The sequence below is a fragment of the Rana temporaria genome, chromosome 5, assembly GCF_905171775.1.
Source record: "Rana temporaria chromosome 5, aRanTem1.1, whole genome shotgun sequence".
NCBI classification, from domain to species: Eukaryota; Metazoa; Chordata; class Amphibia; order Anura; family Ranidae; genus Rana; species Rana temporaria.
The window spans coordinates 418,052,719-418,067,171 of NC_053493.1; the positions used below are offsets into that span (position 1 = coordinate 418,052,719).

The 14,453-nt window shown below is 45.2% G+C and overlaps 1 protein-coding gene across 1 annotated transcript in view; it reads left to right on the plus strand.

The window, feature by feature from the left end:
* LRRC24 (leucine rich repeat containing 24) overlaps positions 1-14,453 on the plus strand; it is a 166,297-nt gene that overhangs the window by 142,899 nt on the left and 8,945 nt on the right. The window contains exons 3-4 of the mRNA XM_040355199.1: positions 4,787-5,065; positions 12,780-12,948. Coding sequence (XP_040211133.1) covers positions 4,787-5,065; positions 12,780-12,948 — 448 coding nt within the window. The remainder of the gene's footprint in view (positions 1-4,786; positions 5,066-12,779; positions 12,949-14,453) is intronic.

Below are 14,453 nucleotides of genomic sequence, written 5' to 3' on the forward strand. Positions count from 1 at the left end.
TTTAAATTATCCCGTAAGTGGGCGTGGATCATTTAAATTAGGCGCGTTCCCGCGCCGAACGTAGTGCGCATGCTCCGTCGGGAAACTTTCCCGACGTGCATTGCGGTAAATGACGTCGCAAGTATGTCATTTGCTTCAATGTGAACGTAAATGGCGTCCAGCGCCATTCACGATTCACTTACGCAAACGACGTAATTTCCAAAAATTGCGACGCGGGAACGACGGGTATACTTAGCATTGGCTGCGCCTGCTAATAGCAGGAGCAGCCTTACGCAGAAACCGACGAACGCAAACGACGTAAAATTCGAATGCAGGGCGCGCGTACGGTTGTGAATCGGCGTGAGTATGCAATTTGCATACTCTACGCTGACCACTACGGGAACGCCACCTAGCGGCCATCGTAAGAATGCAGCCTACGATACGACGGCATAAGAGCCTTGTGCCAGTCATATCTTAGGCTGCAGTCGGCGTATCGAGCTTTCTGAATACAGTAAGTCGATACGCCGGCGCTACTTAGCAATTACGCTGCGTATCTATGGATACGCAGGCGTAATTGCTACCTGAATCTACCCCATTGTAATTTTCACAGCAAAAAATGCATTTAAATTGCATTGTTTATTGTGAAAATGACAGTTGCAGTTTGGGAGTTAACCACAGGGGGGCGCTGTAGGAGTTAGGCTTCACTTAGTGTGTGTTTACAACTGTAGGGGGGTGTGGCTGTAGGTGTGACGTCACCGATCGAGTCTCCCTATAAAAGGGATGACACGATCGATGCAGCCGCCACAGTGAAGCACGGGGAAGCCGTGTTTACATACGGCTCTCCCCGTTCTTCAGCTCCGGGGAGCGATCGCGAGGGGGCAGCTAGAAACGAATAGCCGCGCCCTTGTCCCGGATCGCTCCTGAAGCCACGGGAACCGCCGCATGTACCGGGGGGGGGGGGGTCCCGATCGGACCCACGTCTAGGCAGGCACGTACAGGTACGTTGATGTGCCTGTCCGTGCCATTCTGCCGACGTATATGTACATGCGGCGGTCCGGAAGTGGTTAAAGCACTGATCGCTGTATAAATGACAATGGTCCCAAAATAGTGTCAAAAGTGTCCAATGTCACAGTATCGCAGTCACGGTAAAAATCGCTGATCGCCGCCATTACTAGTAAAAAAAAAAAAATTATAATACAAATTGCATAAAACTATCCCCTATTTTGTAGGCGCTATAATTTTTGCGCAAACCAATCAATAGGCGCTTATTGCGTTTTTTTTTTTTTACCAAAAAATATGTAGAAGAATACGTATCGGCCTAAACTGAGGAAAACATTATGGGGCAGATCCACAAAGATCTGCCCCGGCGCAGCGTGTCTGAGATACGCTACGCCGTTGTAACTTACTTTTTTTGGTTTGAATCCTGAAAGAATTTGCGCCGTAAGTTACATCGGCGTAGTGTATCTCTCGCGGCGTAACGCGCCTAATTCAAATCGGCGATTTGGGGGGCGTGTTTCATTTAAATGAAGCGCGTCCCCGTGCTGAACGAACTGCGCATGCGCCGTCCCTAAATTTCCCACCGTGCATTGCGCTAAATGACGTCGCAAGGACGTCATTGTTTTGACGTGGATGTAAATTACGTCCAGCCCGATTCAGACGACTTACGCAAATGAAATTTTTTTTTTAAATTATACGCGGGAACGACGGCCGTACTTAACATTGAGTACACCACCATATAGCAGCTTTAACTATACACCGAAAAAAGCCGACTAGAGACGACGTAAAAGAATGCGAAGGCCGCTCGTACGTTCATGGATCGTCGTAAATACCTAATTTGCATACTCGACGCCGTCGTATCTTGTTTTGAGGATTCAAAACAAAGATACGATGCGGGAAATTTGAAAGTACGCCGGCGTATCAGTAGATACACCGGCGTACTCGCTTTGTGGATCTGCCCCTTTTTTTTTTATATATATATATTTTTGGGGGGATATTTATTGCAGCAAAAAGTAAAACATTTATTTATTTTTTTTCAAAATTTTGGGCTAGATTTAGCAAGAATTTACGCCGGTGTATCTATAGATACGCCGCGTAAATTCAAAGCTGCGCCGGCGTATCTTCTTTCTGTATTCAGAAAGCAAGATACGCCAAAATTAGGCTAAGATCCGACTGGCGTAAGTCTCTTACGCCGTCGTACCTTAGGGTGCCTATTTACGCTGGCCGCTAGGTGGCGCTTCCGCCGTTTTCGGTGTAGAATATGCAAATGACCGAGATACGCAGATTCACAAACGTACGTGCGCACGGCGGAATTTTTTACGTCGTTTGCGTTAGGCTTTTTCCGGCGTAACGTTGCTCCTGCTATATGAGGAGCAACCAATGTTAAGTATGGACGTCGTTCCCGCATCAAATTTTGAATTTTTTACGTTATTTGCGTAAGTCGTTCACAAATAGGGCTGGACGTAATTTACGTTCACGTCGAAAGCAATGACGATTTGCGGCGGAATTTCGAGCGTGCGCACTGGGATTCTTTCATGAACGGCGCATGCGGCGTTCGTAAAAAAACGTAAAATACGCGGGGTCAACAATAATTTAAATAAAACACGCCCACAACATCCACATTTGAATTAGGCGGGCTTACGCCAGCCCACATACGTTACGCCGCCGTAACTTAGGGCGCATGTTCTTTCTGAATACGGAACTTGCGCCCTAATTTACGGCGGCGTAACGTTACGCCCGCACTAAATTACGCAGGGCTATCTGAATATAGCCCTTTATTTTTTTTCTTTATAGCACAAAAAATAAAAACCGCAGAGGTGATAAAATACCACCAAAAGAAAGCTCTATTTGTGGGGCAAAAAAAAGACGCCAATTTTGTTTGGGAGCCACGTCGCACGACCGCGCAATTGTCAGTTAAAGCGACGCAGCACTAAATTCTCAAAAAAAAAAAAAAAAAAAGGTGATTAATGCTGAAATGGTAAAACAAGTGGCTTTGTAAAGCCACTTTCACACTGAGGGGCGCTTTTCAGGCGCTTTAACGTGGAAAAAAAAGCGCCTGAAAAGCTCACGAAAACCTATTTCCATTAATATTAAAGCGGAGGTTCACCCTAAAAGAATTATATACCATCCCATCCAGCGTACTTGCGTATGCTTTTTTTTTGCGCTGTATTTACCGTTTAATCGTTCAGTTTCTTTTCAGACTCCCGCGGGGAATAGGCGTTCCTATGAAGAGGGGAACATGATTGACATGTGGCTATGGTTCTGAAAATAGCCGAAATAGGACTCGGCTGTATACGGCGCCTGCACAGTCAGCTCCTTGTCTGTGCGCAGGCGCCGTATAGCGCCATGAAGAGCCGAGTCCTAGTCCGGCTATTTTCGGGAACGCATGACGCGCCATAGCCGCACGTCAATCATGTTCCCCTCTTCATAGGAACGCCTATTGCCCCGCGGGAGTCTGAAAAGAAACTGAACGATTAACCGATTAACGACCGCCGCATGTACATATACGTCGGCAAAATGGCACAGACAGGCAGAACGACGTGCCCGCACGTCGCTGCCTTTCCGCGGGTCAGGGGTCTGATCGGGACCCCCCCGGTACATGCGGCAGTTGGTAAGCCTCAGGGAGCGATCCGGGATGAGGGCGCGGCAACTCGTTTCTAGCAAACCCCTCGTGATTGCTCCCCGGAGCTGAAGAACGGGGAGAGTCGTATGTAAACACGGCTTCCCCGTGCTTCACTGTGGCGGCTGCATCGATCGAGTGATCCCTTTTATAGGGAGACTCGATCGATGACGTCAGACCTACAGCCACACCCCCCTACAGTTGTAAACACACACTAGGTGAACCCTAACTCCTCCAGCGCCCCCTGTGGTTAACTCCCAAACTGCAACTGTCATTTTCACAATAAACAATGCAATTTAAATGCTTTTTTTGCTGTGAAAATGACAATGGTCCCAAAAATGTGTTAAAATTGTCCGAAGTGTCCGCCATAATGTCGCAGTCACGAAAAAAATCGCTGATCGCCACCATTAGTAGTAAAAACAAAATATATAATAAAAATGCAATAAAACTATCCCCTATTTTGTAAACGCTATAAGTTTTGCGCAAACCAATCGATAAACACTTATTGCGATTTTTTTTTACCAAAAATATGTAGAAGAATATGTATCGGCCTAAACTGAGGAAAAAATATATATATATGTGTTTGGGGGATATTTATTATAGCAAAAAGTAAAAAATATAGATTTTTTTTCAAAATTGTCGCTCTATTTTTGTTTATAGCGCAAAAAATAAAAACCGCAGAGGTGATCAAATACCACCAAAAGAAAGCTCTATTTGTGGGGGAAAAAGGACGCCAATTTTGTTTGGGAGCCACGTCGCACGACCGCACAATTGTCAGTTAAAGCGACCGCAGTGCCGAATCGCAAAACCTGGCCTGGGCATTTAGCTAAAGGTCCGGGGCTTAAAAAAAGCATACTGTAGCTGACGCAAGTATGCTGGATGGGAGGGTACATAGATGTTTTTTAGGGTGAACCTCCGCTTTAATGAATGCTTTCACACTGGGGCAGTGCACTGGCAGGGCGGTGAAGGAACGCCCCTCGCCATTGAAATGAATGGAAAGCTCTTCAAAAGCGCTCAGCGTTTTACTGGCAGTTTAGATGTGCCTCAGTGTGAAAGGGGCCTTAGGAAACGAATCACGTGGGATTTTTTTCATCATCCTGGCTTCTTAGGCCTATTTTTATGATGCACATAGCACATGAGATCTCAGCATTGCAGCCAACCGAATTCCATGTTTTTTTCTCTTCTCCGCAGACCGTGTTCTTACAGGATAACGCCATATCTCAGATCCAGCAGCAGGATTTGTCTCCTCTCCTGGGACTCCAATACCTCTATATACAGAACAACAGCATCTCCGCCCTGGAGCCCGGCGCCTTCAGGTCCCAGCAGCACTTGGTGGAACTGGCGCTCAATGGGAATCGTATCCATCTCCTCAACAGCAGCATCTTCAAAGGTTTGGAGCACCTGAGGGTCCTCTACCTGGCCGGGAACCAGATCACCCGTCTCGTGTCCTACACCTTCTCTGACCTGCAGGTAAACCCTAATGGGCTTTTATATGGTATAAGTGAAAAAAAAATTGTGAAAATTGAATACTACAAATGTTTCAGCTTTAAGCTCGGCAACCAAGGTGATGTCATCTATTAGTGACTTGATGTGGATTCATTCAGCAGGTCATTTAGTGGTTTTCTTCAGCACTGTTGTCCCATTGGCGAGCAGGTGGCCTTCAAGTGGTTGTCGGTCTAACTATCTTTGTTGATAAAGTAAATGTGTGTTTTGTGTAGGTTCTGTTGTCTCTTTGCCTTATAAACGGGCCCCAAACATAGAGTTTGGTTGGCCATTGTAGCATTTATTACTTTTAGCATTCTCAGTAGACACGTGCAATTCGTTTCATTAAAAAAAAATGTTTTAAAGGAATTTTGTCAAATTTGGAAATATCTAAATAATGAATACCCGTTTAACAAATTTTTCTGAATATTCGTAAATGCTTAAATTCGCACATTCGTAAATTCGAAAATTTGTAAATTTGTACATTCGTAAATTTGTACATTCGTAAATACTTAAATTTGTACATTCGTAAATACTTAAATTTGTACATTCGTAAATACTTAAATTCGTAAATTTGTACATTCGTAAATACTTAAATTTGTACATTCGTAAATACTTAAATTTGTACATTCGTAAATACTTAAAGCGGAGGTTCACCCAAAATTTCAAGTAAACTAGCAGGCAGAGACAATAATTAATCCATTGTTTTTTTTTTTTTAATGCCGATCCTTACCTTAGTCCTGCAGCAGTTTCTCCCCTGTCACTCAATATTCTCCACGGGAGTGGGCGTTTCTAATCACAGGCTGTGATTGACGTGCTTCTGACCGGCGCATACTGCGCGCCACGAGTTACAGAAAGAAGCTGAACGTCGGTGCGGCTCTATACGGCGCATGCGCACCGACGTTCGGATTCTTTCGGCAACTCGTGACGCGCAGTATGCGCCGGTCAGAAGCACGTCAATCACAGCCTGTGATTAGGAACGCCCACTCCCGAGGGAAAGCCGGGGGTGAAAATAGCGCTATACAGGTATGTACGAAAAAAAAAAAAAAAAAAACAACAGCATACTGTTGGTCTCCTAGGTCGGCTCCATGTATTGTTAGAATTTTTTTTTAGGGTGAACCCCCCGCTTTAAATTCGTAAATTTGTACATTCGTAAATACTTAAATTCGTACATTTGTACATTCGCACATTCGTAAATTCGTACATTCGTAAATGCTTACATTCGTAAATTCATAAATTTGTAAAGTGGTAAATTCGTACATTCGTAAATGCTTAAATTCGTAAATTTGTACATTCGTAAATGCTTACATTCATACATTTGTAAAGCCGTAAATTTGTACATTTGCACATTCGTAAATGCTTAAATTCGTACATTCGTAATTTTGTACATTCGTAAATACTTAAATTCGTACATTCGTAAATTCGTACATTCGTAATTTTGTACATTCGTAAATACTTAAATTCGTACATTCGTAAATTTGTACATTCGTAAATACTTAAATTCGTACATTTGTACATTCGCACATTCGTAAATTCATACATTCGTAAATTCGTACATCGTAAATGCTTAAATTCGTAAATTTGTACATTCGTAAATGCTTACATTCATACATTTGTAAAGTCGTAAATTTGTACATTTGCACATTCGTAAATGCTTAAATTCGTACATTCGTAATTTTGTACATTCGTAAATACTTAAATTCGTACATTTGTACATTTGCACATTTACATTACATTACATTCGTAAATTCATAAATTTGTAAAGTGGTAAATTCGTACATTCGTAAATGCTTAAATTCGTACATTCGTAAATGCTTAAATTCGTAAATTCATAAATTTGTAAAGTGGTAAATTCGTACATTCGTAAATGCTTAAATTCGTACATTCGTAAATGCTTACATTCATACATTCGTAAATTTGTAAAGTCGTAAATTTGTACATTTGCACATTCGTAAATGCTTACATTCGCACATTCGTACATTCATAGATGAGTAAAATCGTACATTTGCACATTCGGAAATCTGAAATAATAATTAACTAATAATAACTTCACTATTACTAACTATTCAATTACAGGTATTGGAATTTCCTTTCAAATTTGTCTGTTAGTGAACGTAACAAATGCAAATTTATCCGAAGTTACTAATTATTTTTCGAAATAATGAATGCTGTATCTAAACAAATGGAACGTAATGAATTAATAATAATAAATAATAATAAAAACGTATTATTATTATTATTATTTATTATTAATAATTTGTTCCGTTCCATTTGTTTAGATGCGGCATTCCTTATTTAAGGTAATTCGTAACTTTGGATAAATTCGTATTGGTTACGTTCACTAACAGACAAATTTGAAAGGAAATTCCAATACCTTTAATTTAATAGTTAGTTATTTCAGATTATTCGAATTTCCAAATTTCCGAATGTTACGCCCCTTTCACATTGAGGAGTTTTTCAGGCGGTACAGCGCTAAAAATAGCGCTGCTATCCTGTCTGAAAAACTCCTTCACTGCAGACTCAATGTGAAAGCCCGAGGGCGTTCACACCGAGGCGATGCGCTGGCGGGAGACAAAAAAATCTCCTGTCAGCACCTTCTTTGGAGCGGTGAGAGGAGCGGCATGTATACTGCTCCTTCACCGTTCCTTCCCATTGAAAACAATGCGATCATAACGAATGAACACCCGAAATCAAAGCACCCAGTATGTTATGGTGTATTTAGATCAGTGGCAGTCAACTTACTTAAAGCGGATGTTCCACCCCAAAAATATATTAAAAGCCAGCAGCTACAAATACTGCAGCTGCTGACTTTTAATATTAGGACACTTACCTGTCCTGGAGTTCAGCGCCGTCCGCAGCATAGCACGAGCGATCGCTCGTCACCCTGCTGCTCCCCCCTCCATCCACGCTGAGGGAACCAGGAAGTGAAGCGATGCGGCTTCACTGCCCGGTTCCCTACGGCGCATGCGCGAGTCGCGCCGCGCCCGCTGATTGGCTCTCGCTTTGTGCTGGAAGCCGAGTGTTCCCAGCACACAATGGGGGGGGGGGGGGGGACGGGATGTGACGCAATGCCCGTCTTTTGCCCGAATCCTGGGCCGGAAGTGGGTGCAAATACCTGTCTTTAGACAGGTATCTGCACCCCCCTCCCCCCTGAAAGGTGTCAAATGTGACACCGGAGGGGGGGAGGGTGCCGATCAGCGGGACTTCACTTTAGGGTGGAGAACCGCTTTAATATGAATGGCCTCAAGTGTGGCCCCTGACATCACCAAAGGGTCGCACATAAAATTAAGTGACTATTCACTGTCTGAGACCGCAGACACACAATAGGATATAGACAAGGATTATGGGCATGATGTAAGAGATGATCAGAGACTGAAGACATGATACAATAGATGATCAGAGACATGATACAATAGATCATGGGTGCTCAACCTGTGGCTCTCCAGCTGTTGCAAAACTACAATTCCCATAATGCCTCAGCCTTTGGGAGACATGCTTGTACCTGTCAGCGGCTTGCAATGCCTCATGGGAATTGTAGTTCCGCAACAGCTGGAGAGCCACAGGTTGAGCACCCATGCAATAGATGATCAGAGACTGCAGACATGATACAATAGATGATCAGAGACTGCAGACATGATACAATAAATCATGGGTGCTCAACCTGTGGCTCTCCAGCTGTTGCAGAACTACAATTCCCATGAGGCATTGGAAGCCGCTGACAGTTACAAGCATGACTCTCGAAGGCAGAGGCATGATGGGACTTGTAGTTCCGCAACAGCTGGAGAGCCACAGGTTGAGCACCCATGCAATAGATGATCAGAGACTTCAGACATGATACAATAGATGATTAGAGACTGCAGACATGATACAAGAGATAGTCTAATGCCCTGTACACACGATCGGATATCTGATACACACCATCGGTCAAAAATCCGACCGTGTCCAACGCGGTAACATAAAACACTACGACGTGCTGAGAAAAATAAATTCCAATGCTTCCGAGCATGCGTCGACTTGATTCTGAGCATGTGTGGATTTTTGACCGATGGACTTCCACACAGACGATCATTTTTTTCTATAGTTTTTTTATCCATAGGAACATTTTAAAACATGTTCTATTTTTTTCACTGATGGAAAACAAACCAATGGGACCCACACACAATCGGTTTGTCTGATGAAAACAGTCCATCGGTCTGTTTTCAGCAGACAAACCGATCATGTGTACAGGGCTTAAGATTGCTGACATGATACAGAGGATGGTCAGAGACTGCAGTCTCTGGCCATCTATTGTATCATGTCTGCAGTCTCTGACGATCCTCTGTATCATGTCAGCAGTCTTTGACTATCTCTTGTATCATGTTTGCAGTCTCTGGCCATCTATTGTATAATGTCTACAAACCTGATACAAGAGATGGTCAGAGACTGCAGACATGATACAGAGGATGGTCAGAGACTGCAGAAATGATACAGGAGATGGTCAGAGACTGCAGACATGATAGAAGGAGATGGTCAGAGACTGCAGACATGACACAATAGATGATCAGAGACTCCAGACATGATACACGAGATAGTCTAATGCCCTGTACACACGATCGGATATCTGATGGAATCCAATCCGATGGATTTTTTCGGCGGATATTCGATGAAGCTGACTTTCATCAGTCTTGCCTACACACCATCGGTCAAAAATCCGACCGTGTCCAACGCGGTGACGTACAACACTACGAGCTGAGAAAAATAAAGTTCAATTCTTCCGAGCTTGCGTCGACTTGATTCTGAGCATGTGTGGATTTTTGACCGATGAACTTCCACACAGACGATCGTTTTTTTCTATCGTTTTTTTTATCCATAGGAAAATTTTAAAACATGTTCTATTTTTTTCACTGATGGAAAACAAACCGATGGGACCCACACACCATCGGTTTGTCCGATGAAAACAGTCAGGATAGTCAGAGACTGCAGTCTCTGGCCATCTATTGTATAATGTCTGCAGTCTCTGACCATCCTCTGTATCATGTCAGCAGTCTTTGACTATCTCTTGTATCATGTCTGCAGTCTCTGACCATCTCTTGTATCATGTTTGCAGTCTCTGGCCATCTATTGTATAATGTCTGCAAACATGATACAATAGATGGTCAGACACTGCAGACATGATACAGAAGATGGTCAGAGACTGCAGAAATGATACAGGAGATGGTCAGAGACTGCAGACATGATAGAGGAGCTGGTCAGAGACTGCAGACATGATACAGGAGATGGTCAGAGACTAAATACATGATAGAAGGAGATGGTCAGAGACTGCAGACATGATACAATAGATGGTCAGAGACTGCAAACATGATACAAGAGATGTGTAGCGCTACCCCCGGAGGAGCCGCTGATTAGAATTGGGATCTGCGTATTTAAGTTACCTCTTTACTGTGTCTAGGGGTGATGGTGGCGCTGAGAGCAGTAACCAAATTTCCAGATAGATAGTTGACGTTTTCAAATGCTTTATTTTCCGGTCAACATGACCAACATGTAAACTTGAGGTAGACAGGATAGGCTGGTGAAGGAAGAGCAACTTCACAGAATCAGGCTATGGATAGTAAAGGCAGTCCTGCCCTCTGTAATTGTATTCGTCTCGTCGCCACTCTAGCCGGAGTGGGTGAAGTGCCCCTGGACAGACCTCTCTCACAGGCCTGGCAGCCAGAGTGCCACTTAAAGCTTCTGGGACGGAACAAGTCTCTGCCACAGACTTGGCTCTGATTAAATTAGGAGACCTCTGCCACAGGCCTAGTGCTTGATAAGTTTGAAGAGTAGAGCGAATCCTCCCAGTATGTAGTTTTAGGGTCACCGGTTGACAGTGTGAATGTAACCTGTCAGTGTCCGGTCACCCAGATCCCCGATGGTTCGTTCAAGTCCTGTTGGATCACCTGCCTCCGGGTTCTCCTCAGACCGATCCCCCACCGAACAGCACCCAGCTTGGGATCTTCTCAGTAGAAGCGGGGACCCAGTAAGTCACTGGGGCCCCTTTGTGGCATCAGTCACTCCGGGCCAGGAGGGCCCAGAGTCAGGAACTCCGCGTAGCAGGGGACCCCAGGCCAGGTGGGCCATAGTGGTGGGGTCCGTGGTTATGTGCACACCCTAAAGGGTGCCGCACCCGGAACCAGGAACCCGCGAAGAACCCCGAACAACGGCTTGACAAAACAAAGAATGAGAGCAACATAACTCTCTCGATCTCCCACTACATTTAAATATAGCACCTGTATGAAAGTACACAGGCGCTACAGGTTAGACTGCAGACATGATACAGGAGATTGTTAGAGACTGCAGACATGATAGAGGAGATGGTCAGAGACTGCAGACATGATTTAAGAGATGATCAGCGACTGCAGACGTGATACAATAGATGACCAGAGACTGCAGACATGATACAGGAGATGGTCGGAGACTGCTGACATGATACAGAGGATGGTCAGAGACTGCAGACATTATACAATAGATGGTCAGAGACTGCAGACATGATACAGGAGATGGTCAGAGACTGCAGACATAATACAATAGATGGTCAGAGACTGCAAACATGATACAAGAGATGGTTAGACTGCAGACATGATAGAGGAGATGGTCAGAGACTGCAGACATAATACAGGAGATTGTTAGAGACTGCAGGCATGATAGAGGAGATGGTCAGAGACTGCAGACATGATTTAAGAGTTGATCAGCGACTGCAGACGTGATACAATAGATGACCAGAGACTGCAGACATGATACAGGAGATGGTCGGAGACTGCTGACATGATACAGAGGATGGTCAGAGACTGCAGACATTATACAATAGATCAGGGATATGCAATTAGCGGACCTCCAGCTGTTGCAAAACTACAAGTCCCATCAGGCATAGCAAGACTCTGACAGCCACAAGCATGACACCCAGAGGCAGAGGCATGATGGGACTTGTAGTTTTGCAACAGCTGGAGGTCCACTAATTGCATATCCATGCAATAGATGGTCAGAGACTGCAGACATGATACAGGAGATGGTCGGAGACTGCTGACATGATACAGAGGATGGTCAGAGACTGCAGACATTATACAATAGATGGTCAGAGACTGCAGACATGATACAGGAGATGGTCAGATACTGCAGACATGATACAGGAGATGGTCAGAGACTGCAGACATGATACAGGGGATGGTCAGAGACTGCAGACATTATACAAGAGGTGGTCAGAGACTGCAGAAATGAGACAATAGATGGCCAGACTTCAGACATGATACAATAGATGGTCAGAGACTGCAGACATGATAGAAGGAGATGATCAGAGACTGCAGACAGTGTCTGCGGTCTCAGACAGTAAATAGTCACTTAATTTTATGTGCGATTTTTGGTGATGTCAGGGGCCACACTTGATACCAGAGATATTCAGAGACTGAACATGCTGTAGCAGCAGGACATGCTTCAAGAGGCAGACATAGACTGGGGACACATTACGTGAGATTGCTAGAGACCGCTACTTTAACAGGGCTATAGGGAAACACCGAGTTATGTAAGGAGGGGTCCCGAGGGCCACACACCGAGTGTCAAAGGGCTGAATTAGGCCCCTGGGTTACAGGTTTGGCACCAGGGATTTATTTTAGTTGCTGGAAGAACCGTCTTTGTATATTTTTGGCTCGTGCGATTTCCCATTGTCTGAGTATCCCATTTTGGTGTCTTTTAGAGGCTGCAGGAGCTGCATTTACAGGAAAACAATATTGAGTCTCTCCAGGACCAGGCGTTCTCCGGACTGTCCTCACTTGCGCTACTTGACCTCAGCAAGAACAACCTGCGTTCCATAACCCGCGGCACTCTTCGGCCTCTCATCAGCCTGCAGGTTCTCCGACTGACAGGTGAGGACAGCCACCAGTCATTGACAGCCACCAGTCATTGACAGCCACCAGTCATTGACAGCCACCAGTCATTGACAGTCACCAGTCATTGACAGTCACCAGTCACTGACAGTCACAAGTCACCAGTCACTGACAGCCACCAGTCACTGACAGTCACCAGTCACTGATAGCAACCAGTCACCAGTCACTGACAGTCACCAGCTCTCTGCTCCGGGAGCTCTGAGAACCGAGCGATGAGCAGTGTTTGATCGCTCGGTTTCCAGGCTCCATTTTTCATGCAGCCAACATCAAAAGACCCTAAGTTAGCCAGCAACGATAAACCCCTCCCAGCAACAAATGACCCCACAGCAACAAAAGTTCCACCACCAAAAGCAACACTAGACAGCAACACTAGACCCCTCCCTCAACATTATATGCCTCCCAGCAACAAATGACCCCCCCCCCCCCCAGCAACAAACGTTTCCCTGCCAGAAGCAATAGATCTCCAGCAACAATAAACCCCTCCCTCAACAGTAGATGCCTCCCAGCAACAAATGACCCCCCCCCCCCCCCCCAGCAACAAAGGTTTCCCCACCAGAAGCAATAGATCCCCAGCAACAATAGTTCCCCCAGCAACAATAGACCCCTCCCTTAACAGAAGATGCATGCTAGCAACATTGGGGTAGATTCAGGTACAGCTGCGCGCTCCTTACGGAGGCGCAGTGTACCCTTTTCCCCCTGCGCCTACGCAAATTATTTGCGCTACGCTTCATTCATGAAGCAGTAGTCACGTAATTTGCGTGGGCGCTCTTCAAAAATGCCCTGCGTAAGGGCGCCTAATGTAAATGATCCCGTAGGGGGCGGGAATCATTTAAATTAGGCGCGTTCCCGCGCCGAGCGTAGAGCGCATGCTCCGTCTGGAAACTTTCCTGACGTGCATTGCGGTAAATGACGTCGCAAGGACGTCATTTGCTTCAAAGTGAACGTGAATGGCGTCCAGCGCCATTCACGATTCACTTACGCAAACTACGTAAATTTCGCGACGCGGGAACGACGGGTATACGTAGCATTGGCTGCCCCTGCTAATAGCAGGGGCAGCCTTACGCTAAAACCGCCATACGCAAACGACGTAAACTGCGTACGCAGGGCTCGCGTAACGTTGTGAATCGGCGTTAGTATGCAATTTGCATACTATACGCTGACCACAACGGGAACGCCACCTAGCGGCCAGCGTAAGAATGCAGCCTAAGATATGAGGGCATAAGAGCCTTATGCCACGCATATCTTAGACTGCAGTCGGCGTAACGAGTTCTCTGATTTAGGAGAACTCGTTACGCCGGCGCAAGTAAGCAATTGCGCTGCGTAACTATGGTTACGCAGACACAATTGCTCTCTGAATCCGGGCCAATGGTTTCAACACCAGAAGCAATAGACATCCCCAACAACGATAGATCCCCCAGCAACAATAGAGCCCAACAAATAACAATAGATCTCCCAGAAGCCATCAGCAATACACCAGCTAGCCA